The sequence below is a fragment of the Panthera onca genome, chromosome B4, assembly GCF_046562875.1.
Source record: "Panthera onca isolate mPanOnc1 chromosome B4, mPanOnc1 haplotype 2, whole genome shotgun sequence".
In the NCBI taxonomy this organism is placed as follows: Eukaryota; Metazoa; Chordata; class Mammalia; order Carnivora; family Felidae; genus Panthera; species Panthera onca.
Window position 1 is genome coordinate 69,408,252 of NC_138345.1, and position 23,509 is coordinate 69,431,760.

Genomic DNA, 23,509 nt, shown 5'->3' on the forward strand with positions numbered 1-23,509 from the left:
TGGGGAATGAATGGAATTTGGTCGAAAGGTGTGTCAGACAAATTATTGGTGTTTGGTTATAAGCCTTTTAAAGCTACTTTATACTTTATGGATAATTAACGATGTATCCAGGTTGGGATAAAGCTAAAAGAAATAGGATAGCAAAACACCCACATTTAAAAACAAAATTCTCTTGAAAATTTTATTAACATTTAATAACCATAAATCAGTCAGCATTTTCCAGTAGTTACGAAGTTTTTGTCTTAAAGATGAAATTTATTTCAAGTCTTCATGTAAAGCAATCAGACATGAATAAACTTTTATAATGAGCTTCTCAAACACATCTTTTTAATACCTCCTCTCTTTTTTCTTGAGAGGACAATAGCAATACTGTGATAGTATTATGATCTCTTTTTTATTCAAATGAACTGTTTTCAAGATTAACAGTTACTACCAAATCTTTATTTGTATTACTCTAAGGCAAGATAGAAACATGATACTTTAAAATTATTTTCAGTTTCCTATGAACTATTTTATAGTAAAAAATTATTTGGTACTAAGTGTTCTTTATGTTCAAATTCTAAAAGTAATCTTTAGTCCCCAACCGAACTCAAGATTTTTTAAAAAAATTTAATTATATTTACATAATAAATATAATTTTAATCACTCAGTTCTTCTTCATCACTGAAATATGTGCTTTTCTTTATCCTTGGGCGTCTTGAGTCATCTGATGTTGAGGGACCCCCTGAACTCGGTTTCCATTTTTTTTGTTCTTCTTCAATTTTGGCTTGCTGGAATGTGATTCAGAAAACAAACAAAACCAAACCAGGAATGTTTATTTACAGTGCATTATTTCAAAACATGGCAAAAACACACCATAAATGCCAACACTCCCCACCTTCCAGCTCATGCAGACATTCTACTTCATCAGAATATCCCACCTGCCCAAGTTATGTCCCAGATTCACTGTGTGACTCAAAATTATTCTAAGCAATTTCTAACAGGGACATTAAATGAAGCCTACTTTCCATCCTTGCTTGAGGTGGAAATGTTATATAAAATATGACATCACTTAACTAAAAGGAAAAATAATGCATGTGTTTGTAATTTATTAACTACAGACATTAAAACAAAATAACTTTATAGATATTAGAACATTATATGGCCTTATCAAGTTTCATATACTTGTATTAGGACCTTTAATGGTCAAAACTGTGTTTCTGGTTTGCTAAGTGAAGCTTCATTTAAAACCTATCTTTGATTTAATAAAATCTTCTCCATTCAGCTAAACTCACTTTAATCAAATAGTTCTGCTCAATTCCATAATGAAATTATAATAAGATACTGAAAATGTTGTAGGGTCTGGGGTGCCTGGGTAGCTCAGTCTGCTAAGCTACTGACTGTTGATTTTGGCTCAAGTCGTGATCTCATGGTTTGAGATTGAACCCTGCGTCAGGCTCCATGCTGACAGTGTGGAACCTGATTGGGATTCTCTCTCTCTCTGCTCCTCCCCTGCTCATGCTTTCTCTCTCAAAATAAATAAATAAACATTTAAAATAATAATAATAATTTAAAAATGTTGTGGGGCCCTTAAAATCTAGAAAGACCCAATGGGAATTTTTCTATCACACCGCCCTAAAGACCAGAGAGAAACAGCCTGTCTCTTAAAGAGGTAAAGGGGAGAGATGAAGGTTGCCATGAAATGATCAATAAAGCAAGCAAGAAATATAAGACCATGAACCCAAGGCAGCAATCGCATTTTTAAAAGAACGGTTTAGTACCTGGAAAGCTATGGCCTGACTAAGGCTGTCAAGGGCAGGATCTTCCCCTTCATCTTCACTTTCTTCTACTTCTTCACTAAATTATTAAAAACAAAAAAATCAGAATGTGCTCAACCAATAGTAAAAAGACAGAAAAAAATACAGTAACGTATTTAGTAAGAGTAGATATACATACATTTCTTCTTCTGGTTCAGGAATTTTCTTTTTTTTCTTTTTCTCTTTCTTCTTTGGAGGTTCACGTTCTCCAAGCATATTTTTAGGACAGGCATAACTTAAATGTCCACTTTCCTTTTGTTTCATGTTAAAAAGGAAAAGAAAAGAGCTGTATTTGTATGTTATTAATGGAAACTTGCCTGGTACCCTATGACTGAAGGCTTTGGAACTTAAAAAGGAATATTGTCACACTAGGCGTATATATTAAGAAATAATACAACCCACTACTTTAGTATTTAAAAGAAAGAGATTATGATGTTATAACCACCAATAAACTACCTTAACAATAAAAGAATATTTTAGTAGTTTTACTAAGAACAAAAGAAGTATTCTTCCTTCAAACATTTCATTTTTTTTTTTAATTTTTTTTTAACGTTTATTTATTTTTGAGACAGAGAGAGACAGAGCATGAACGGGGGAGGGGCAGAGAGAGAGGGAGGCACAGAATCGGAAGCAGGCTCCAGGCTCTGAGCCATCAGCCCAGAGCCCCATGCGGGGCTCAAATTCACAGACCGTGAGATCGTGACCCGAGCTGAAGTTGGACGCTCAACCGACTGAGCCATCCAGGTGCCCCTCATTTTATTTTTTAAAAAAATTTTTGACATTTATTAATTTTTTGAGACAGAAAGAGACGGTTTGAGCAGAGGAGGGGCAGAGAGAGAGAAAGACAGAATTGGAAGCAGGCTCTAGGCTCTGAGCTTGTTAGCACAGAGCTGGACATGGGGCTTGAACTCATGAGCTGTGAGATCGTGACCTGAGCTGAAGTCGGACGCCCAACCAACTGAGCCACCCACGTGCCCCTCTTCAAACATCTTAAGTCTCAAGATTCAGGGTATAAAACAATTCAAAGTTTAAATGGACCATCTATCTTAATGTAAAAATTTTAACTTTTATTATTTGATAAAATAGGACAAAACTTTCCTATTAACTTCCAATACATTGCTTACCATTGGTTTATTTTTTATTTTTTAGCTACATTTTATTGTTCAAAACAATTCATAAATCCATATTCAAGAAACATGGACATAGACCCTGACTCTTAATTGGAGGAATGAGTACCGAGGCCATTTTTTATGATCAACCATACCCACGTGTACCTACAATGAAATGCTCTTCAAAATTACCTGTTACTCATAATTTGAAGACCATAGACTGATAGTTCATATATTTACCTGCACTTATAATGTGACATCCTCTGTACTTGGAATAATAAAAAAAAAATCAACTGCTATGAAAGCATCAGAATCTTATTTCTGCTATTTACCCAGTTATCTCAGCTGCAGTACAGGGTGATTTACTTTCTAGTGGATGGAGTGCTGTGGAAACTTAAGACAGGAAGAGATTTTTGATTTGGAATTACCAAGGCAGACTTTATGGAGGAGATGACATTGAATTGAAACCCATTGGTTTAAAAACAAATGGAAAATTTAAAGTCTTCCTCACTTTCCCATTTTATTTTTAAAAATTTTTTTTAATTTGAATTTTTATTTTTATTTTCTGTTTTCCCATTAATTTCACCTTGCTCCTTTCATATCTGGATTATACCTGCACTGTCCAATTGTTGTTAGCCATTAACTGTGATTCTCTGTGGCTACTTAGAACTTGTCTGAATTGATATACACTGTAAGGGTAAAATACATATTGGATTTTGAAGAAAAAAGAATATAAAATACCTTAATTTTTGAAAATATTAATTACATATTGAAATGATAATATTTTGGATATATACTGGGTTATGATATAAAAAGATATTAATTTTTGCCTGTTTCTTTTTTTAATGTGGCTAGTAGACAAATTACAATTACATTTGTGGCTAGACTAGCCATACTATTATAATGAGGTATAACATGGTTGAGCTGTAAAACATAACACAATGAACTATAATCTGAACATTAGCTCACTAAATACACTGAAGAAGTGATATGTAAGAGTAAGGGTGTGGGGAGAGACTGAGCCAGGATTAGAACAATAGAAGAGAAAAATAATCATGCTTTTCAAGTACATTTTAGAAAGCATTAAATAGACTGTGTACTTTATATATCTTGGGATATGGCTGAATGCAAGAGATGTTACTGTTAATGAACTGCTAAGTGAATGCACTTAGACAAGCATTTTCCAAACTGTTTTTGGAATAATGTCAACATACTCCATATATAAGAACAGTTTCAGAGAGAAGTAACTTAAGGGAAAACCAGGCTAAATAAATGTATACAGATTTGGGGAAGGGGAAAATTTAAGAAGTATAAAAACGTACAAAGTATAATATAACAAATTTATGCATCCACAAACCAAAAAGATTAACAGATTCATCCAGGATTTCTGACGAATCTATCTAACCATAACTACCCTTCCCTTCCTTTCTTTCTTAACAAAACTCAGGATCTGGAACACAATTTTTAAAACATTAACTTAAGAGGTGTTAGAATCACAGGAATTGACAGGATATACCATCCATCCGTCTGTTTATATATATCTTTAGGGAACAAGGTGTTGAGTGTGGCAGTGAAGGAAAGGACCCCAACCTATTTCTTTGTATCTTCCATGTGATTTTGTAGCCAGGAAAATGGCTCTCAGTAAACCTCTCCCCATTTCCCCATTAATACCTCCGGACTCTTTTTTAAAAATATTTTATATAGGCATTTGGGAAACTGACAACAAGCCCTAGACTGATATTCTTGTGGTACCATCATTATTATGGGCCTTGTCATTATATTTTTCCTACTCACCAAAAGTTTAAAGGGGTAATGACAAACTATAAGAACTAGGCAAGAAAACTTGGTGATAGTTCAGTTACAAGCATCTGCAGTACTAAGTAGAAAAAAAAACTCCCAAGTTTTAAAATACAGTATCTCATTCAGGATAGGTTGGTCATATGATAGTGTTTATACTGAACTGTGATGCTTAAACATTGGCAAACTATTATAGACACAAACAGTATCCTATTATTACACACATTTATGGGTCACAAAAATTTTTCAAGACAAAGTAAGTAACTAGTCTAGCACTTCTTAATTTAACAGTTTTTAAAGATTTAGAAACTGGAGAAAATACCACTCTATATTACCCAAGTCAGGTTATCTTTACATACTACATTTCAATGGAGTTTTCTTACACGAGTTGATAGTCCCAAAGTAAGACAACTTTCATAACCTGGTTTTAGTAAGCCAGAAATTTTAGAGAGCACAAATAAAACACTGAAGTGAAAAATACCTTAAAATAAACTATGGAAAATTACATTAAGTTTTAGGTATACTCACCCCACATTCATAACACTTAGATTTATCAAAGTAGTTTCGTCTTCGGATGAACTCAGCTGCTCTTCCATTGTCGATAGCAATGCTTGCTTTTATCACTCTACCAAATAACTAAACCAGAGAAAAACGTAAATGCAGAAGGATGTATTTCATTGAAACCTAAAACTAGTTATTTGATTCCATTTCCTTAAACCTTCAATTCCATTTTAGATTACTTTAGCAATTGCCTACTCCGGTGTGACAAATAACATCCTGTAGAATAGATTCTTATTCCTTAGATTCTGCCAGTATTTATGGAACCAAATACAGTTTGACCTCTTTTCTAGAAGTTAAATAAATACCCTCAGAATCTATTGATATCCATGACTTGACCATCCACTGTAACCCCACATTTTTGGTCTGGATAAACACAAAGCCTTTTGGATTAAAAATGTTGCTGGGAATGAATGGCTTACCTGTTTGTTGTTTATTGCCCTGGTACAGTTTTGTGCAGAGTCTTTATCCAAAAATAAAATAAATGCAACTCCTTTGCTCTTCCTGGTATCTTTATCTTTCATTATAGTAACCCTTAAAGCATAAACAAATAGCCAGTTAAAAATAATGAGGCAGCTGGAGCACCTGGGTGGCTCAGTCAGTTGGGCGACTGACTTCAGCTCAGGTCATGATCTCACGTTTCATGGGTTCGAGCCTCGTGTTGGGCTTTGTGCTGATAGCTCAGAGCCTGGAGCCTGCTTTGGATTCTGTCTCCCTCTCTCTCTACCCCTGTCCTGCTTGTGCTCTGTCTCTCTCAAAAATAAATAAGCATTAAAAAAAATTTTTTTTTTAAATGAGGCAGCAATAAATAAAAACATTAATGGACACTTGGAACATTGAAGTATTCAAAAAAGGGTTAGTAAAGCATTTACAAAGAGAAATTATATATGGCTGATAAATCAACTATTTCTTCAAGTTACGGGATATCAAGAAGAATGGAAATGAGAAAACGTGACAATGATTTAACAAAAGTGAACACATCTAAGAAGTACCTGAAAAGTCAAACATTAATCAGAGATTGGAGAATGAAGTAAAGAGATTATAGAGAGAACAGAATCTTGAAGAGTAAGCATAATCCCTTTTTTCCACTAATTCCCTCCAAAGGAAAAAACAAAAATTGAGGTGCTCTCTTTTATGCAAAAGTAAATTGATTTACTTAAATTATTTTTCATAGGTTTTAGAATCTAACTATATTTTCTTTTTTAAAAAGTTTTTTATTTAAATTGCAGTTATTTAACATACAGTGTAATATTAGATTTCAGGTGTACAATGTAGTGATTCAACACTTCCATGTAACACCCAGTGCTCATCACAGCAAGTGCACTCCTTAATCCCCATCACCTTTAAGAATCTCCAGTTCTGTAGTTCCTAGCTGTACCATCCAAGGTACCTAAGTGATAGGGATGATGATAAGACCAGAGACTGTTCTTTCTCCTGACCCTTTACACATCCCTAGTCCTTGTGACCCTTGCTCATTTTTTTCTTCGTTTTTTAAAAAATATTTTTTTTAATGTTTATTTTTGAGAGAGAGAGACAGACAGAGCACAAGTCAGGGAGGGGCAGAGAGAAGAGGGAGACACAGAATCTGAAGCAGGCTCCAGGCCCTGAGCCGTCAGCACAGAACCTGACGTGAGGCTCGAACCCACCAACTGAGAGTTCATCGCCTGACCTGAAGTCGGATGCTTAACTGATTGAGCCACCCAGGTGCCCCCTTGCTCATTATGTATCATTAAATATAGTTTAAAAATCAATGTTCAATAGGGCTCTCTGGAGAAACAGCTGATTCCAAGGCTGGGATAGGGTAGGAACAAGATGAACATGGAACATCTTGTTATGCCGGAAAGGAAGTACTTAAAAAAAAAAAAAAAAAAAAAGAGGGGCACCTGGGTGGCTCAGTTGGTTGAGCACTGAGTTTGGCTCAGGTCATGATCTCACAGTTCATGAGTTCAAGCCCTGCGTCTGGCTCTGTGCTGACAGTTCAGAACCTGGAGCCTGCTTCAGATTCTGTGTCTCCCTCTCTCTCTGCCCATTCCCTGCTCGTGCTCTGTCTCTCTCAAAAATAAACATTAAAAAAAAAAATTAAAAGAAATGATGGGGCATGGCACAGGAATACAGAAACCAGCTTAAAGGAGCTCAGACTGGCCAAATCTAGGACAATTTGAGTACCAAAATAATATTAAGTACTTATTAATAAGCCACAGAAAAAAGTAGTAATTTATAAGTCCATATTAAATAAATAAATGGGGGAGAAGGGAGGGTTTTCGCTTACAGCAGAATGTCAAAAGAAGTGCTAGATTTGGAAGATCACCACAATCACAGTAAAGACTGGATCAGGCAAGTAGATGATTTGTTGATGAACAAATACTCAATTTAAATGAAATTTTTATGTGGAACAAGATATTTACATTATGTTAACAATGTTTTTCACAAACTGCTTATCAGTTGCAAAGGGGAAAAAAGTAATTATACAGTGGAGAAATTACACCTTGACTAGGTGATCAAAATTAGCACTAATGAGGGACACGCACACTGTATGGATCCCGACTGAAACTCCAGAATACAACAACACCTAGGCAGTTACCAGCCAAGAGTACATAGAACTCCAATGTAATCATGAGGCAGCATCAGGAAAATACAAAATGAGAGGGAAACCAAGATGAGAGAGAACTATATTCTTTATAAATGTTCCAAATTAAGGGGGGCTAGAAAATAGGACAGTTAAAATTAACCCCTAATTCTTGACTGTACTATAGGAGAAAAATTCTATGTGGGACATTATTAGGTCAACTGACAAAACTGGAACATGGATAATTGATTCAATAAAAGTATTTTATCAGTATACATTTATGGATTTGGTAACCATACTGTGATTACATGATATTATAACCCTATTTTTTAGGAAATACATACTAAAGTATTTAGGAGTAAAGGGTGATGATGTTTGTAACTTACCCTCAAGTAACTCACAAAAACAAACTGTATATCTATACAGATACATACACATGTATATACACACATATATACGCATACATACACACTTACACGAGAGAGAGGACCAATGATAAAGTAAATGGGGCAAAATGTTAATGGGTGAATCTGGGTAAAGGATATTTGGATGTTCTTTGTACTATTTTTGTAACTTTTTAATAAATTTGTGATTATTTCCAAATAGTTAAAAAAAAAAAACGGTTCCAGACAAAGCTTAATAATTTTCTAAAACCTGAATTAACAGAACAGACAGGAGGACCCAAGTAAATAAATAGACATTTTATTTAATATTACATTTCACATATTTAAATTTATTCTATTTCAATTTGGGTTTAGGTACTTATATAGCAACTGGAATGAAACTGGAAAAAGATGCCACTATATTAAGAAAAAGGGGTACTTTTTTTCATTCAAAAAGGGAACATAAGTTGAAATAATTTAGGGAAAAATGGGCAAAACGGTTTAGTTTCTAAGAAGAGTGCATCTGTTATTCATTAGGCTTAGAAGGAAAGAAGAAAAGCCAAACACTTGACAAAGCTTGTTTAGAGTTACCACAGTTAACTGAGGATATCTGGAACCTTTTTAACTAATTTTGAAAGAAATATGAAAATCTTTAACTTTTTGGAATCTGCATGTTTGTGAAGGTCAACTAAAGTCGTTAATCATTTTTCCTAAAGTACAGTTTCAGAAGTGTTCGTTTTCAAAGTCATCCTCAGTTAATGATGTCTCTCATCTGTCCCTTTTTTCATTCCCACAGCTTTGTCCACAATGGCACTGCTGTTTCAATAGTGTATTCTTACTAGTTCCCTTGATATTAATGCTCTCATATGCTACTGAGAGTTTTTATTGAAGGACTAAATAAAATCATGTCATTCTTTTGCTCAAAAATCTTTGTTTCTTCAATTTGTGTATGTCTTGGTCCTGTAATCAATATCCATTATGATTTGGCTCCCACTTCCCTCATCTTTCACTACTTCTCACTCACAACTATGAGGTCTAGCCACAAAAAACTACTTGATGTTTATGGAGCATGGCCTGTACTATTCCAAATTGGTGCCTTTATTCACATGGCTTCTATCTCCTTTCAACTCTCAATCTTTGTCCATTAAACATTTACTCATTCTTCAGAGTTCAGAACTTGTCAGTTCTCCAATCTCTTTACCTGGAAATAATTTCTCCTCCTTTCTGCTAGTCTCTACTGAAATCTACGTATAAATCATGCCTCATCAGACCTATTTTAATATAAACTCCTTGAAGATTGCCTCTGTAACCTCTATTAAGCCTAGCTCAGTATGTAAAAACAAAAATATAGATACAAATAGGAAACTGGTTGGGAATGCAAGCCGGTGTAGCCACTCTGGAAAACAGTATGGAGGTTCCTCAAAAAACCAAAAATAGAACTACCCTATGACCCAGCAATTGCACTACTAGGCATTTATCCAAGGGATACAGATGTGCTGTTTCGAAGGGACACATGCACCCCCATGTTGATAGCAGCACTATCAACAATAGCCAAAGTATGGAAAGAGCCCAAATGTCCATCGATGGATGAATGGATAAAGAAGATGTGCTATATATATACAATGGAGTATTACTCGGTAATCAAAAAGAATGAAATCTTGCCATTTGCAACTATGTGGATGGAACTGGAGGGTATTATGCTAAGTGAAGTTAGTCAGAGAGGGACAAAAATCATATGACTTCACTCATATGAGGACTTTGAGAGACAAAACAGATGAACATAAGGGAAGGGAAACAAGAATATAAAAACGGAGGGGGACAAAACAGAAGACTCATAAATATGGAGAACAAACTGAGGGTTACTGAAGGGGGTGTGGGAGGGGGGATGGGCTAAATGAGTAAGGGGCATTAAGGAATCTACTCCTGAAATCATTGTCGCACTATATGCTAACTATTTTGGATGTAAATTTAAAAAAATAAAAAATTAAATTAAAAAAAAATTCAACAATAAGAAAAACCACCCAATTAAAAAATAGCCTAAAGGGTTGAACTTCATCAGAGAATATATACAGATGGCAAATAAGTATATGAAAAGAAGTTTAGCATCATATGTCATTAGGGAATTATAAATTAAAACAATGACACACCACTAAACTTTATTAGAATAGCCAAAATCCAGAACACTGACAACATGCTGCCAAGATGGGGAGCAACAGGAGCTCTTATTCCTTGCTGGTTGGAAGGCAAAATGGCGCAGCCACCTTGGAAGATAATTTGGTGAAACATACTCATATCACATTATCCAGCAGTTATGCTACTTGGTATTTACCCAATTTGAACACTTAGGTCCACACAAAAACCTGCACACAGATGTTCATAGCAGCTTTAGTCATAATTGCCAAAACTTGAGAGCAATCAAGATGTCTCTCAGTTAATGAATGGATAAATAAACTGTAGTGCATCTGGACAATGAAATAGGAATATTATTCAGTTCCCAAAAAGAAATGAGCTATCAAGCCACAGAAACAAATGGAGAAACCTTAAATGCATGTTACTAAGTGAAAGAAGGCAATATGAGAAGGCTATATACTATATGATTCCAACTCTGATATTCTGGAAAAAGCAAAACTGTGAACATTAAAAAGATCAGTGGTTGCCAGGTGTAGGGAAGAGATGAATGAATAGGCAGAGCACACATGGCTTTTAAGACAGTGAAACTACTCTGGATGATACTATAATGGTAGATGCTAGTACTTATACATTTGTCCAAACCCACAGAACATACACCACCAAGAGTGGCCACTAACGTAAACTATACATTGAATGATAAAAATGTGGAAACGTAGTTCATTGATTGTAACAAATGCATCACTCTAGTGTGAGACTTTGAGAGTGAAGGAGGGAGTCTGTATATGGAGGTATGGAGAATATAGGAAATCTCAGTACTTTCCACTCATTTTTTTCTGTGAACCTAAAACTACTCTAAAATATAAAGCCTATTAAAAATTAAAATTAAAATATTTTTTAAAGAAAATATTTCAGTGCTTGCTACAGATGGATGTAATGCATCTGGATTAATGTAACAGGATGTTTTAGTTTTTATGTTTTCAATTAGTTGAATTTTCAGTGTATAGACATTATTCAGTAACATAAAAATTTAATAATTAAAATCAACATAGCTTCTTATTCACATGAAAAAAAATAGGAAACTGGTTTTTCAAAAAGTGCATCTGTTTGTTTATTCATGTGGTTAGCCAGTCACTCTATTAGCCTCAAGCCTAAGCACTATAAACATTGATAATTAAAGGCCATAGAACAAGGTTTTTACTTTCAGAAAAAAGCTTAGAGTCTAGAGGTAGAGAGACCTATAAACGAATTATAATACACTATTTTGAAAGAGGTATCTTCTACAGTAACAGAAAATAATTATTACACCAAAGATTCAAAAGCACAAATCTAGGATGATTCCCACGTTTCTAGCATGAGAAGTACTCATTTAAGGTCATAATATGAAGCAGGTATTATTCTGGGAAACCTCAGTGTTGTCGTAACACCTCCTTCTCACTCACCTAACCCTTACATACAAAGTAAATACATCACTAAGTATTACCCATTTTACATCCTAATGATCTCTCAAATCTGACCAGCCTCTACTTTTCCACCTACACCACCTTAGTCCATATCTCTCTCCTGAGCTATGATTATAGCTTTTTTGACTGATCTCCCAGCATATGCTCTTGTTTCCCTCCATTCTAATTTCTACACTGAAGCCAGAATAAGCTTCTAAAAATTCAAATTATGTCACTCTCTCATTTAAAATTGTTTACCAGTGAATTCCTGGTATTCAACATGGCCAAAGAGAAAGATTAGGAGCCTGTTTCCATTCTAGACTCATCTTGTGCTCTCTCCCTCTTGTTTACTCATCTTTAGTCCTATTGGCCTTCTGTTTCCTTTTTTAAAAATGTTTACTTTTGAGAGAGAGAGCGCAAGTGCATGCGCGCACACATGCGCACACCAGAGGGGGAGGGGCAGAGAAAGAGGGGTACAGAGGATCCAAAGCGGGTTCTGTGCGGAGAGCAGACAGCCTGACATGGGGCTCAAACCTACAAATCCAGAGATCATGACCTGAGTTGAAGTCAGATGCTCAACTGACTGAGCCACCCAGGTGCCCCTGGCCTTTTGTTTCTGGATCTCATTTTTCTCTTGCCCCAAGGCCTTTGCACAAGCCATTCCCTCTACCTAAAATGTTCTTCCCATTCTTTTTGCCCACCTTTTACTCAGCCTGTAGTTCCAATTCAAAGGATACGGACCCAGGTAAACCTACCCTGACTATCCAGATTAGATCAGGTCTTCTCTGTTATAGGTGCTTATAACTCTGTCTTTGACTTCATACAATTCTCATGGTTCATAATTATATATTTGTATGGAAATTCATTCAGAGATTCTGACAGATGAGAAAAACCAAGGAGAGGTAACAATATGGTTAAAGGAGTAGGCTCTGAAATAAAACTGTTAGATTTCAAATCCTGTCTGCACCACTAACTGGCAATATGATTTTAGGTTTACTGTGTGCTTCAGTTTTGTTATTTATATTATTAGGATACTAATAGTATTTACCTTAAAAGGTAGTTGTGAGAATTTAATGAGTTAATATATGTAAGAAGATTAGAATGATGCCTAGCATATTTATGTGCTCATTGTTAAATATCATTATTAGTGCTTTGACTGATAATGATTTTTCAAAACTCTAAAGACCCAAAATTTACCCAGAAGCATTTTTGATGATTTTGTTAGTAAAAGAGCAAGTTTAAAAGAAGTTAACTTCAGGATGCAAATGAACTTCCAACTGTTTAACATCCATTTATCCAAAGCTAGAAAAAAAAATGACTGGCCAAGATAAATATGCTCTAAATTCTTGGGATTTTTAAATACAATATTAAATTTCTACCAAATATATGCTGGCTTTAAGATAGTCAGAATGATAATATCTTGCTTTCACTTCTTTGCCCCATAATATAGTTGCACGATTGATTTAAAATAGTGAATTAGGGGTGCCTGGGTGGCTCAGTCAGTTAAGCATCCAACTCTGGATTTCGATTCAGGTCATGATCTCGGTTTGAGAGTTCCAGCCCTGTGTCAGGCTCTGTACTGACAACCTGGAGGCTGCTTAGGATTCTCTCTCCCCCTTTCTCTTTGCCCCTTCCCCACTTGTGCGTGCGTGTGCACCCGCTCTCTCTCTGCCCCCACTGCTCATGCTCTCTCAAAATAAACTTAAAAAAATAAAATAGTGAATTAAATATGAGAAGTTCCTATGGTCCTTCTGTAACTTTCAGCCCCAACTGATATTATCATCTCTACCATTTTTGCAGTCTTTCCAGCTGGATCTCTAATCTTTCTATGAAAGCCAGAGAATATATTTTCTATTTATCAGTCTCATAAGCACTTTGCATGTCATAAGCATCGAAATACTTGGTATACTTGATAACATACCTTTTAGTAACCAAAATATGTACTTAATCGGAGCCTTTATGTCTTCTATTGTATGAAAGAATCAGTTTTAATTCTTAGTAATATGGTAAGAAATTATGTTGTTTAAATAAATTATGATATATAAAGCAACACAAGAAATCCTTAAATATGAGGGTGTATCTTTCACCTCACGTTTATAGTATAATGTCAAGTTTAAAAAAAGACAACAGGGCACCTGGGTGGCTCAGTCAGTTAAGTGTCCGACTTTGGCTCAGGTCATGATCTCATGGTTCAGGAGTTAGAGCCCTGCATCAGGTGCTGTGCTGACGGCTCAGAGCCTGGAGCCCGCTTCAGATTCTGTGTCTCCCTGTCTGCCTCCCCTCCCACCCCCCACTTGCGCTCTCTCTCCTAGTCAAAAATAAACATAAAAAAAAATTTAAAAAGACAACAAAATTGCACATATAGAATTGAGTCTTTAAAAAATTATCTATACATGTTTATATGTTCAGAAAAATGACCGAATTATACATAAAAATGTTAATAGCAGTATTTTTCTTTACTGTATCAAATATCTTTTTTAATGAAAAATAATAAATCTTAAAAAAATGGAAAAGTAAATTCAGATAAACTTTCAAATGAAGTTTCAAAATTTGACGTGAATACTTACTTTACAACTTTGCCATATTTGGAAAATATCTGAAACAAAAGACCACAAAATAATTTACAAGTTAATTTAAAATCATAAGAAACATTAAATTTTCAGGTTGTATAAATTGACCACATTCTTTGTTAAAGCTTGCGAAAACTTTTAGCCTTTATTCTATAAAGCAGGCCCAGGGAGATAGAGAAACAACCCCACTCTTTATGTGTGGAACCCTGAAGGTGCACACTGCACAGCTGCTGTGTCTCTGTGGCATATCCATGGCAACTATCAACCCCACCACAGCCCTAGAGAAACCATGTGCTGTAAATATCAGCGCTGTGGGATATCATTATTCCTAGTCTACCCCATTAAGCAATCACTATTTCAGAAGACAGATCCTTAGACTGCTTAGAAAACAAAACATGAAACAGAAAAGCTTCTGTAATGAAAAATCCATTCCCATCAGTCTGTTTTTCCGCCCATCCTTTCGTTGGTAGTTCTTTATACCTGGGCCCTATCTTTCCTTTTACTTCTGCATTTTCACCCTAAGCAATCTCATCTATTTCTGTTTCAGCCATTACCTATATACTAATAGTTCCTATTTATTATGTCTTAGAAAAGCCTTTCAGAATACATTGATGTCTACACAATCAATAATAAATTGAGTTTTATCATTAAGTTGTGTAATCCTGGAATGTAGTATAACTGGACTGCAGTGTTAGCAACACTGAATTTTGAAGACCAATACAGTTTTCTGTATAACACTTTCTAATGGCTTCTCGTTTCACTCAGAGTCCTTACCATGATGTATGTAGGCCCTACAAGGCACCCCTGCACGGTCTTAACTCCCTCTGATTGCCCTTCCTCTTCTCTCCACTTGATTTACTCTGTGCCAGAAATGCTTTTCCCCTAGACATCCACACAGCTGTTTTTTACTTTCTTTAGGTTTTTATTCAAAAGTCACCTTCTCAATAAGGGCTTTAGACTGTCCCTGTAAAATTTTACCTCCATTCCCGACCTAACATTTAATAACCTTTTATTTTTTTCAAATGTTTATTTAGAGAGAGAGAGAGAGAGACAGACAGACAGACAGACGGAATCCAAGGCAGGCTCCAGGCTCTGAGCTGTCAGCACAGAGCCTGATGCAGGGCTTGAACTCACAAACTGTGAGATCATGACCTGAGCCAAGGTCAGAAGCTTAATCAATTGAGCCACTCAGTCACCCCTGGCCTCCTTTATTTTTACTCCTCAGCACCTAACAGCATTAATTTAGTATCCAAGTAATAATATCATTTGACTTTTTTATATTTCACATCTTTTTTTTTTTTATCTTGCTATGTTATGAGTCCCAAGATAGATTTTCATCTTTTTGTTCATTGCTGTGTTCTTGGTACTAAGAGCGCTCAGCATAGGTCAAGTTTTCAATAAATACAGACACATCTCTATTTTGATGCAAAAGAAGCTGGAGTTCATTTTCTCCTCTGTGCTTTGAGGCGCAAGCTATCTCAATTAACTAATTAATCAAATACTATGTATCACCTATGCAGCATCTCTGTATTTAACATCTACCCAAAGAAGCAGAGTAGAGGGCACACTTGGAAGAAAGGATTCATGTTATTCCTTCTACTTCCTCTCAACTACTCATCTGCAGGACAGGGACAGCAGGAAATTTTGTTCTCTGTAAGGTGGAGAGGAGAAAGAAGATGTTGGATTTTCCTTCCTCAATCACCCCTATCCTGAATTGAAAATAACATTTATTAAACTGTTAAATTTCAACCATATATATAAATTAAAATACCCTTTCAGAATTTGAGGTTTAGTAAAGGGGTCTGTTTGCTTTTATCAACCCTTTCATCCAAAACCTCTATTCCACCAATCTCAAAAACTCAAATTAGCAATCAGGAAAAATCAGCCTATCATAAGTTGCTCCCACTTCATTATGCTAGCTGTGTCTTCTGTGTTTATAACGAACTTGTTATTCTCACTGCAAACTTTCCTGGGAAATTATATAAATGTCAATTTTTTTACTTACTCATGTTTGCAACAGAGGTCTTTGCTATTCATGACTTAAGTGCATTGTAATGTAGTTAGTAAGAATTTTGCCAAAGAGAACTGTTTGCTTAAGCTACATTTGTACCTCAGATAGAGAATTCAGTAGATAGTTGTACTAAAAGTTACTTACCCGGTATAAGTCATTGTTGGTCAGGGAAAAGGGCAAGTTGGATACATACACTGTGCTTTTACTTGGGGCCAATCCACCACTCATTTCTAAAAAGGAAAACAAACCACAGAAGCAATGTAAACCAGGTATTCTTCATTCCAACCAAAACCAATACGGACAATCAATGATGTAATTATGCTAGATTTAATACACCTTCCTCACTTTTTAGGATTAGAAGCAATGACTCTAGCTAGATGAATTAAGGAATTTCTTCTCCCCAGACACCACTCAAAAGAGTTACTTTCTTTTAAGTAAAGGCTTTACACTAACCATTCCAGTGCTGGATTATGGTGTGAAGGAAGAATGAATTTAACAGATGAATAAAAAACTGAGGCTGAACTTAACCTTTTCTCAGGCTAAGAGCAAGAAAGTGCTTTTCCATAAGGTTTCATACCTTGCCCACCACATAAGAACTTGGTAGTTCTGAAGGAACCTTAGCCGCTCAATTTCACTAATGCTTTGGATTTTGGTACCTTTTTGGTTGTTTTAATATTTTTCTCTAAAGTGGTGTTAAGAGAAAATGTTAGCCTCATATTCTGATGGTGTAAAGTTCTTTCAAATCATTAATTTTGTATATTATTGCTAAATAATTGATACATTTTACCACATGAATACGTTTCAGTACCTTGAAAAATACTGACCTGTATATGTACCTTAGTTTACAAATATAATTTGTCGTTAATTTTCATTGCATATTTTACAAAACACATTATCTGTGAAAATTATATCGTACTCAACCAGGTTCAAAATTTCGATTTAAAAAGCCTGTGTGATGTGTACTTGAGAGGGGGGTAGGGGACATCACAAACAGCAAAATATTGACTGTAAGGCATGCCAATTCGCGGATTAGTGGGAGAACTGCTAGATGCTGCTTGAGATGTTTTTGGGGAATTTATTAGACAACTTCAGGAACTCAACATCTTCAAAGTTTCCCGTTTGAAAATATACGTTAGCCATTCTGGTGAGAAATGCGAAGGGCGGGCAATGATAAATGGCCCGGAATAAAAAGGATGGCGGGGGAGAGGGGTAGATCGTTTGGACGGCCGGGTCCGGGTAGGGGCTCGCTGGGAGAAAGCCCGCAGCTGAAGAGTCGTTTACCTTGAGGTGGGGCGGGCCGGAAAGACTAGACCGCGAGCCCTCCACTCAGCTGGGCTCAACCCCGACTCTTCCTCGTCCCCCGCTGGGGCCTGGGCATCCCGGGTCCTGGGAGGGGTCAAGCGCGGAAAAGTAGGAAAGCAGCGACAGCAACGCCTCTTCCTGGCGGTAGCTAGACCCAGGCACCGGAGGCGGGCCTAGAGGCGGGCGCTCTTGCTTACGTCCTTGAGCGCGCCGGAAGTGCCTGCCTAGGCGAGCGGCGACGAGCGGACGACTACATTTACGGGGTCTCCCGGTGGCCCAGAGTCGGTGAGCGCCTTTTACCTTTCCGAGGTGCACGGGGCCGAGCGCGCGGGCCGTTACGCCCAAGGAGAGCAGGCGGGCGGGTGTTTTCTGTGGCGGGACTTGGAGACTCCCGTTGCATTTGAATCGTGCCCTTGCGGTTGAGGGTGTAGAGACGCAGTGGAGTTTGGAATAAAGGAAACTGTTGAGTCTGAGGCACAGGTTTGCTTCTCTTTAGCTCCTTATTATGCAGAAAGAGGACTGAACTATGTAACTTCAGTGACCCAAGATGAGTTAGGAAGTCGATAAATTTATAGAATGTGTTCGATGTACCCAGTTCAGTCTTAGGCACTTTGAGAGCTACAAAAAAAAAGTGTAAAACAGGCCTTTTTCTGGCGGATATCTCAGTCTGGTTGGGAGACAAGGTCAACTTGAATTCACAGAATGACTCATCTTGAGTGTTGATATGGACAAATGTTGGACTTCTTGGCGCCTTTTTTCGTCCTGTAAATCTGTAATGGGCTCACACTGCTTTTTCTCTTGAGAGGAGGTAAACGGGCCCATCATTCCTACAGAAAAATCAGAAACTAATGCAAGGTAGCTTATACTTCTGCCCACCAGCACACACAGACCAGGCCTGTAACCATTACCTGGGAGTCTGCGTGCCAGCAGCCTGGAATCTAGAGCCTCTCCTGGAGTCTGCACAATCAATCCAGATTGAAGTCGATGTCTTCTAGAAAGAAGGAAGTGCATCCAGGGCGCAGCTGAATTTTGAGAGGCCCGAATGCCTCCATGTCCGCCAGGGGACCGCTGGGACTAATTCTCTTGGCAAACTTGTGGCCAGCCAAAACTGCCATGTTTCACATCCCCGTTATTCTTGGTTACCGCCCAAGATGTAAGCCCCTTTGGTCTTCTGTGCTACACCCTCATTCCCATGCTGCTTTGTACTTCCTCTCCCTTAGGCTATCACTGCTTCTCCCTCCTTTTCTTACACATTTCGCCCCTCAACACAACAGCTGAGCCCACTGAAACTTCTAATTCCCTGCCTAACAAATTCTTACATTGTCAACCTCTTTATGGAAATTCTTTTATCTCCTGACCATAACTAACACTTTGCTTTTGCCTTCAGCCCTTTCAGTTGAGCCCTTTTTCTAACACCTGCATTTAAGGTTAAGTGATGGCTCTTGCCATACAGAACTAATTTCGCTTCCTCAGAATATTTTTCCTGCCCCCAGGGTTTTTGTGGAGGTTCTTTTCTCTCTGCAGCATTTGATTTCTCTGACCTTTCTTCTACCTCTTTGTGGAGAATTCCTACACCTGCTAAAGTTTTCAGTTTTCCTTTGACTTTCTCTGAGGAGTATTTTGTAAATGGCGCCCCCCACCCCCCCACCACCGAGAGACTTAGGTACCCTTGCCATGTGCTAAGTGCCCTCAACTTTCCTCATCATAGCACTGAACACATGTATCATATTTAATTGCTTCTCTCTTTGCCTTCTCTACTAAGCTAGGCTGTGGAGGAGGGACTGTTAATTGTCTTGTTAATTTTTGTAACTGGTGCCTAATAGGCAGGTCTTTCCTTCCTTCCTTCCTTCCTTCCTTCCTTCCTTCCTTCCTTTCTTTTTTAAATGTTTATTTATTTTTGAGAGAGAGAGACAGTGAGCATGAGTAGGGGAGGGACACAGAGAGAGGGAGACACAGAATCTGAACCAGACTCCAGGCTCTGAGCTGTCAGCACAGAGCCACACTTTCGACTCGGACCTGAGCCGAAGTCAGATGCTTAATTGACTGAGCCACTCAGGTGCCCCCAGGTATTTCTTTGATTGCAGTTGCTGCAGGTAGTCTCAGAAGTCAAGCAGTTGACATGTCCTTTGACTTTAAAATGGAAGAAGCTTTGGAAAGGGGTTGGCTGCTATTTAGCTTCAGCTGATAGTGGCTGTGTGAACGTGATCCCAGTGTTGCCAGAGCATGTAGTTGTTTCAATAACAGTTGGAAACATGGTTTTTAAAAGTGATCTCTGCCAGTTAAGTGTTGTCAATGGAATAAAGTTTTATAGAAAAAAACAAACAAACCTGGGTCACACATGTGTCATGTGGCCTACCAGTCACCAGTTTGGAATCTGCTTTAGTGTTGGTATGGTATAGAAATGGGCTTTGAGGAGAATACTAGATTTTGAGCTGAGTCTTCATGGATGGTTTGAAGTTGAATGAGAGAATGGAAAGAGGTATTGTATTTTGGAAAATATGTCAAACAGCTCCAGGCTGGTGTGTGTTACTTTGTGGCATAGTGAGGAAGCTGGTATGAATGATCTTTTTGGGGAGAACTGGAGTTTAGGTGAGAGGATAGAAGGATCATATAAAGGACAGAGGAGTTTGGATTTGTTACAGTTAGTTAATGTGAAACAATCTGGATTCTTGATCAGGGAAACTTCAGGTGTGGATGATGTATCAGCAAAGTTAACTGAATATCCCTTTTTAAAGGTGAAATAGAGGGTGAAAGACTGGAAGGAGGCTCATCAGTTAAGACTGATGTGCAGTAAGATTTAGATTTGTAAGCATAGATAGGCAAACATCTGGTATTTTTGTCTACTTGTATAATTTCAGTTACTTGATCATTTACACTGAACAATCAGGAATTTCCTAAGCATTTAATACATTGCAGTGGGGCTTACATAAGAGGTATCCTTAAAGCACTGAAAAGTCAATTGTGAAACTAGTAATGTAGCACTTTAAGTTATATGGTTATTCTGAAGCAATCAGTGTCTCCTTACCTTTAGTCTCTTTCTTCTTTAATCTATTTTGTATACTGCCAGGTCAGTCTTCTGGAATGACATTTTTCTTGCAACTTATTTCTAGACTTAAAAGCCTACAGTGAACTTCTCTAGCTTTTTCCTCTGTTTGAGCATTTAATGCCCTTGAATTTGTTCTGTCTTTGCCTGTTACCTTTGTGAAGCAATGCGATATGGTGGAAGGGGCTTGGGATTTAAAATTATGCATACATGGGGCGCCTGGGTGGCCCAGTTGGTTGGGCGTCTGACTTTGGCTCAGGTCATGATCTCACGTTTCAGGAGTTCGAGCCCCGCATCGGGCTCTGTGTTGACAGCTCAGAGCTTGGAGCCTTCTTTGGATTCTGTGTCTCTCTCTCTCTGCCCCTCCCCTTCTCATGTTCTGTCTCTCTCGCTCTTAAAAAATAAATAAGCATAAAAAAAAAATAAAAAAAAAAGTTATGCATACTTGACTGATTCCAGGCTTTTGGCTCTGTGATTTGAGCTTTTCAGAGCCTCTGTGCTTTATGTGGGTTAGGAGAGGTAATATCTACTAAAGGGAAGAAAATGAAAGCCTGTTATTCCTGTGCAGGCTTTTTTCCCATTCCTTTATAATGCAAATCTGCTTTGGTCAGTTCCATCTTTCTCAGGCACATCTTCCATAATAATTCCTTTACCTTCTTTCAGATTCTACCATCATACATCCACATTTGAACAGTCTCTCAAGACTTTATTTAACTTGGCTTTTAAAAAAATTTTTTTTCCATATTTGTTTATTTATTTTGAGAGAGAGAGAGAGGGGTGGGGGAGAAAGGGGCAGAGAGAGAAAAGAGAATTCCAGGCAGGATCCATGCTGTCAGTGCAGACCCCAGTGTGGGCTCGAACTCACTATCCATGAGATCATGACCTGAGCCAAGATCCAAGAGTCCAGCGCTTAACCGACTGAGCCACCCAGGCGACACTCTTGGCTTTAACTAACTTTCCTATGCTTCTCTCTCCATGACCACTGAACAGTGATTAATTTTAGTAGATATTTTGCTCTATTTTGACCATGTTAATTGGCATTCGTGTTAGTCTTTTTTTCCACAGACCTTCAATATGTTCAAAAATACATTTTTAATTTAGTTCTGGAGTTTAAAACATTTTTCAATGAAAATAGTATTATCTAATTTTTAGACTCAAGGCAGTCCTTAAGAGCTTCTTGTTTCAATTTAGGGTGTATGGAAAATGTTTACCTTGCTTTAAGGTCAGTGTATCTCATCTTGAGATGAGAGTAGTTTAAGATTTTTGAAAAGTGGAAGTGTTCCATCCCAGGCCACTTATATAGGGATTTCAGAGGATGGGGCCTAAGCATTGGTATTTTTAAAGCTCTTTAGATGATTCTTATGTGCAGCCAGTGGTAAGCACTGCTTTAGGTGCTAGAACTAAAGGATTCTCATTGATACCTTTTTCTCAAGAATGAAGTGGCATTAGTGTCATGAGAATTGTGGTAGGAGCCATAATCATAACCTTTTTTTAAGATTTTACTTTTTTAAAAGTAATCTCTATACCCGACATGGGGCCCAAACTCACAACCCTGAGATTAAGAGTCCCATATTCCAATGACTGAGCCATCCAGGTGCCCAGGAACCATAATCTTATAGTGCTCGTTGGAAGTTTTCTGAATACGTGTTTGCCCCACTCCCCAAAACATTTCGTAAGCTGAATGGCATTAAAGAAAGAGGTAATTAATGTTTTGTAAAAGCAAAAATCTTCTTTTGATTTCTTTTGGTTAGTGTAAACAGGTACTGATGTAGGTCTTGGCAAAAGCAAAGTGGCATAAATTGAACTTGAGATAGCAGGGGGAACCTGTAATTAAAAGGTATAAATCAGTATTCAGTTTCCCCAGAATGGCTCATGTGGAGGTCATGAATAATATGTCTTTATTCAGCCAGTATTTAATAAACACCTTTACCCCGCTAAACAACAGGAGTAAGAGAGGCACACAGTCATTGCCTTTGCAGTAGTGTTGAGTTTGAGAGGAAGGAGTGGAAGAAAAGTAAATTGCATATGATGCTATATAGTACTGTCATAGCAAGATACTTCAAGAGGCCCAAAGAAAGAACAACATTGTTCTTTCTGGAGAATATAAGAGAACCTGACATTTAAGTGAATCCTGAAGGAAGAGTAGAGGGTGAATGCAGCTAAGATCTAGGCAGAGGAAAAGCATGCCAAACTGTGGTGGTGAGATTTAGTGGCACACTTACAGAACAAAAACAAGTTTGATAAGTCTGGAGGTTCTGGAGACTATTGGGGAAATGGTGGGGGTGAAGCTAGAAAGGCCGAAGCAAGATCACAAATAAGCCTTTTTTTAAGGTTAGGGTTGAATCCTCATTCAACCCTGGTGGGGACCCACTGAGAGATTTTTAAATCAGATGTCTTACCAGGGTGAGCATTCTGGCTACAATTTCTAGAGTGAAGAAGAAGCAGGTAGACCAGTGTTTTACTACTGGGGAGTCCAGTGGCTAGACTAGGAACATCTGGTATTTATATATTGAGGTGAAAGAAATAATTGGATTTAATGAATAGTTAAATATGAAAAGTTCTGGGTCTTGTGTGATTCGGGTTTCTGATTTGGGCTGTTGGGTACCTGGTGGTGTCATTGACTAAAATGGGGAAGACAGGAGATGAAGCAGGTTTCTGAGAAGTGTGAACCATTGGCATGTTGAATTGCAGATGTCTGTGAGACATCTGCTTGAATGGAGTCAGGATGGAAGTGAAATCATTTATCTAGAGGGGTCATATTACCAGCATTAATAAATTGACTCCATGAACACTGAACACATTGTG

The 23,509-nt window shown here is 37.4% G+C and overlaps 2 protein-coding genes and 1 long non-coding RNA gene across 10 annotated transcripts in view; 2 read left to right on the forward strand and 1 right to left on the reverse strand.

Moving 5' to 3' along the window:
* LOC145715616 (uncharacterized) overlaps window positions 1–4,366 on the forward strand; it is a 71,775-nt gene extending 67,409 nt beyond the window's left edge. For both annotated transcript variants that reach the window (XR_014137948.1, XR_014137947.1), the window contains exon 3: window positions 2,946–4,366. This is a non-coding gene — a long non-coding RNA (uncharacterized LOC145715616). The remainder of the gene's footprint in view (window positions 1–2,945) is intronic.
* On the reverse strand, window positions 168–17,836 carry ZCRB1 (zinc finger CCHC-type and RNA binding motif containing 1). Of its 2 annotated transcripts, none has more exons than XM_060657905.3 (8): window positions 17,641–17,836; window positions 16,504–16,589; window positions 14,346–14,374; window positions 5,683–5,794; window positions 5,231–5,338; window positions 1,936–2,048; window positions 1,761–1,836; window positions 168–770 (listed from the first exon to the last, which is right to left on the reverse strand). In XM_060657905.3, the coding sequence occupies exons 2-8, from the start codon at window positions 16,585–16,587 to the stop codon at window positions 639–641; spliced, it is 654 nt and encodes a 217-aa protein (XP_060513888.1). In that variant the 5' UTR covers window positions 16,588–16,589; window positions 17,641–17,836; the 3' UTR covers window positions 168–638. The 2 variants fall into 2 exon arrangements, with proteins under 2 accessions (XP_060513888.1, XP_060513889.1); XM_060657906.3 differs by lacking the exon at window positions 17,641–17,836 and adding an exon at window positions 12,534–12,653 and having other exon boundaries at window positions 16,504–16,563.
* A 6-nt stretch (window positions 17,837–17,842) lies between these two features.
* Window positions 17,843–23,509, forward strand: part of PPHLN1 (periphilin 1) — a 138,764-nt gene continuing 133,097 nt past the window's right edge. For 4 of the 6 annotated variants that reach the window (XM_060657896.2, XM_060657900.2, XM_060657901.2 and 1 more), the window contains exon 1: window positions 17,843–17,946. The gene's annotated coding sequence lies outside the window, so the exon portion shown is untranslated. The remainder of the gene's footprint in view (window positions 17,947–23,509) is intronic. The other 2 variants (XM_060657904.2, XM_060657902.2) reach the window with 2 other exon arrangements.

Coding starts and splice junctions, on each gene's coding strand:
- ZCRB1 (XM_060657905.3), bottom strand. CDS start 16,587: ATGAGTGGTGGATTGGCCCCAAGTAAAAGCACAGTGTATGTATCCAAC. Junction 5,339..5,682: donor GGGCAATAAACAACAAACAG/GTAAGCCATTCA, acceptor TCTCTGGTTTAG/TTATTTGGTAGAGTGATAAA. Junction 1,837..1,935: donor CCTGAACCAGAAGAAGAAAT/GTATGTATATCT, acceptor TTAATAATTTAG/TGAAGAAGTAGAAGAAAGTG.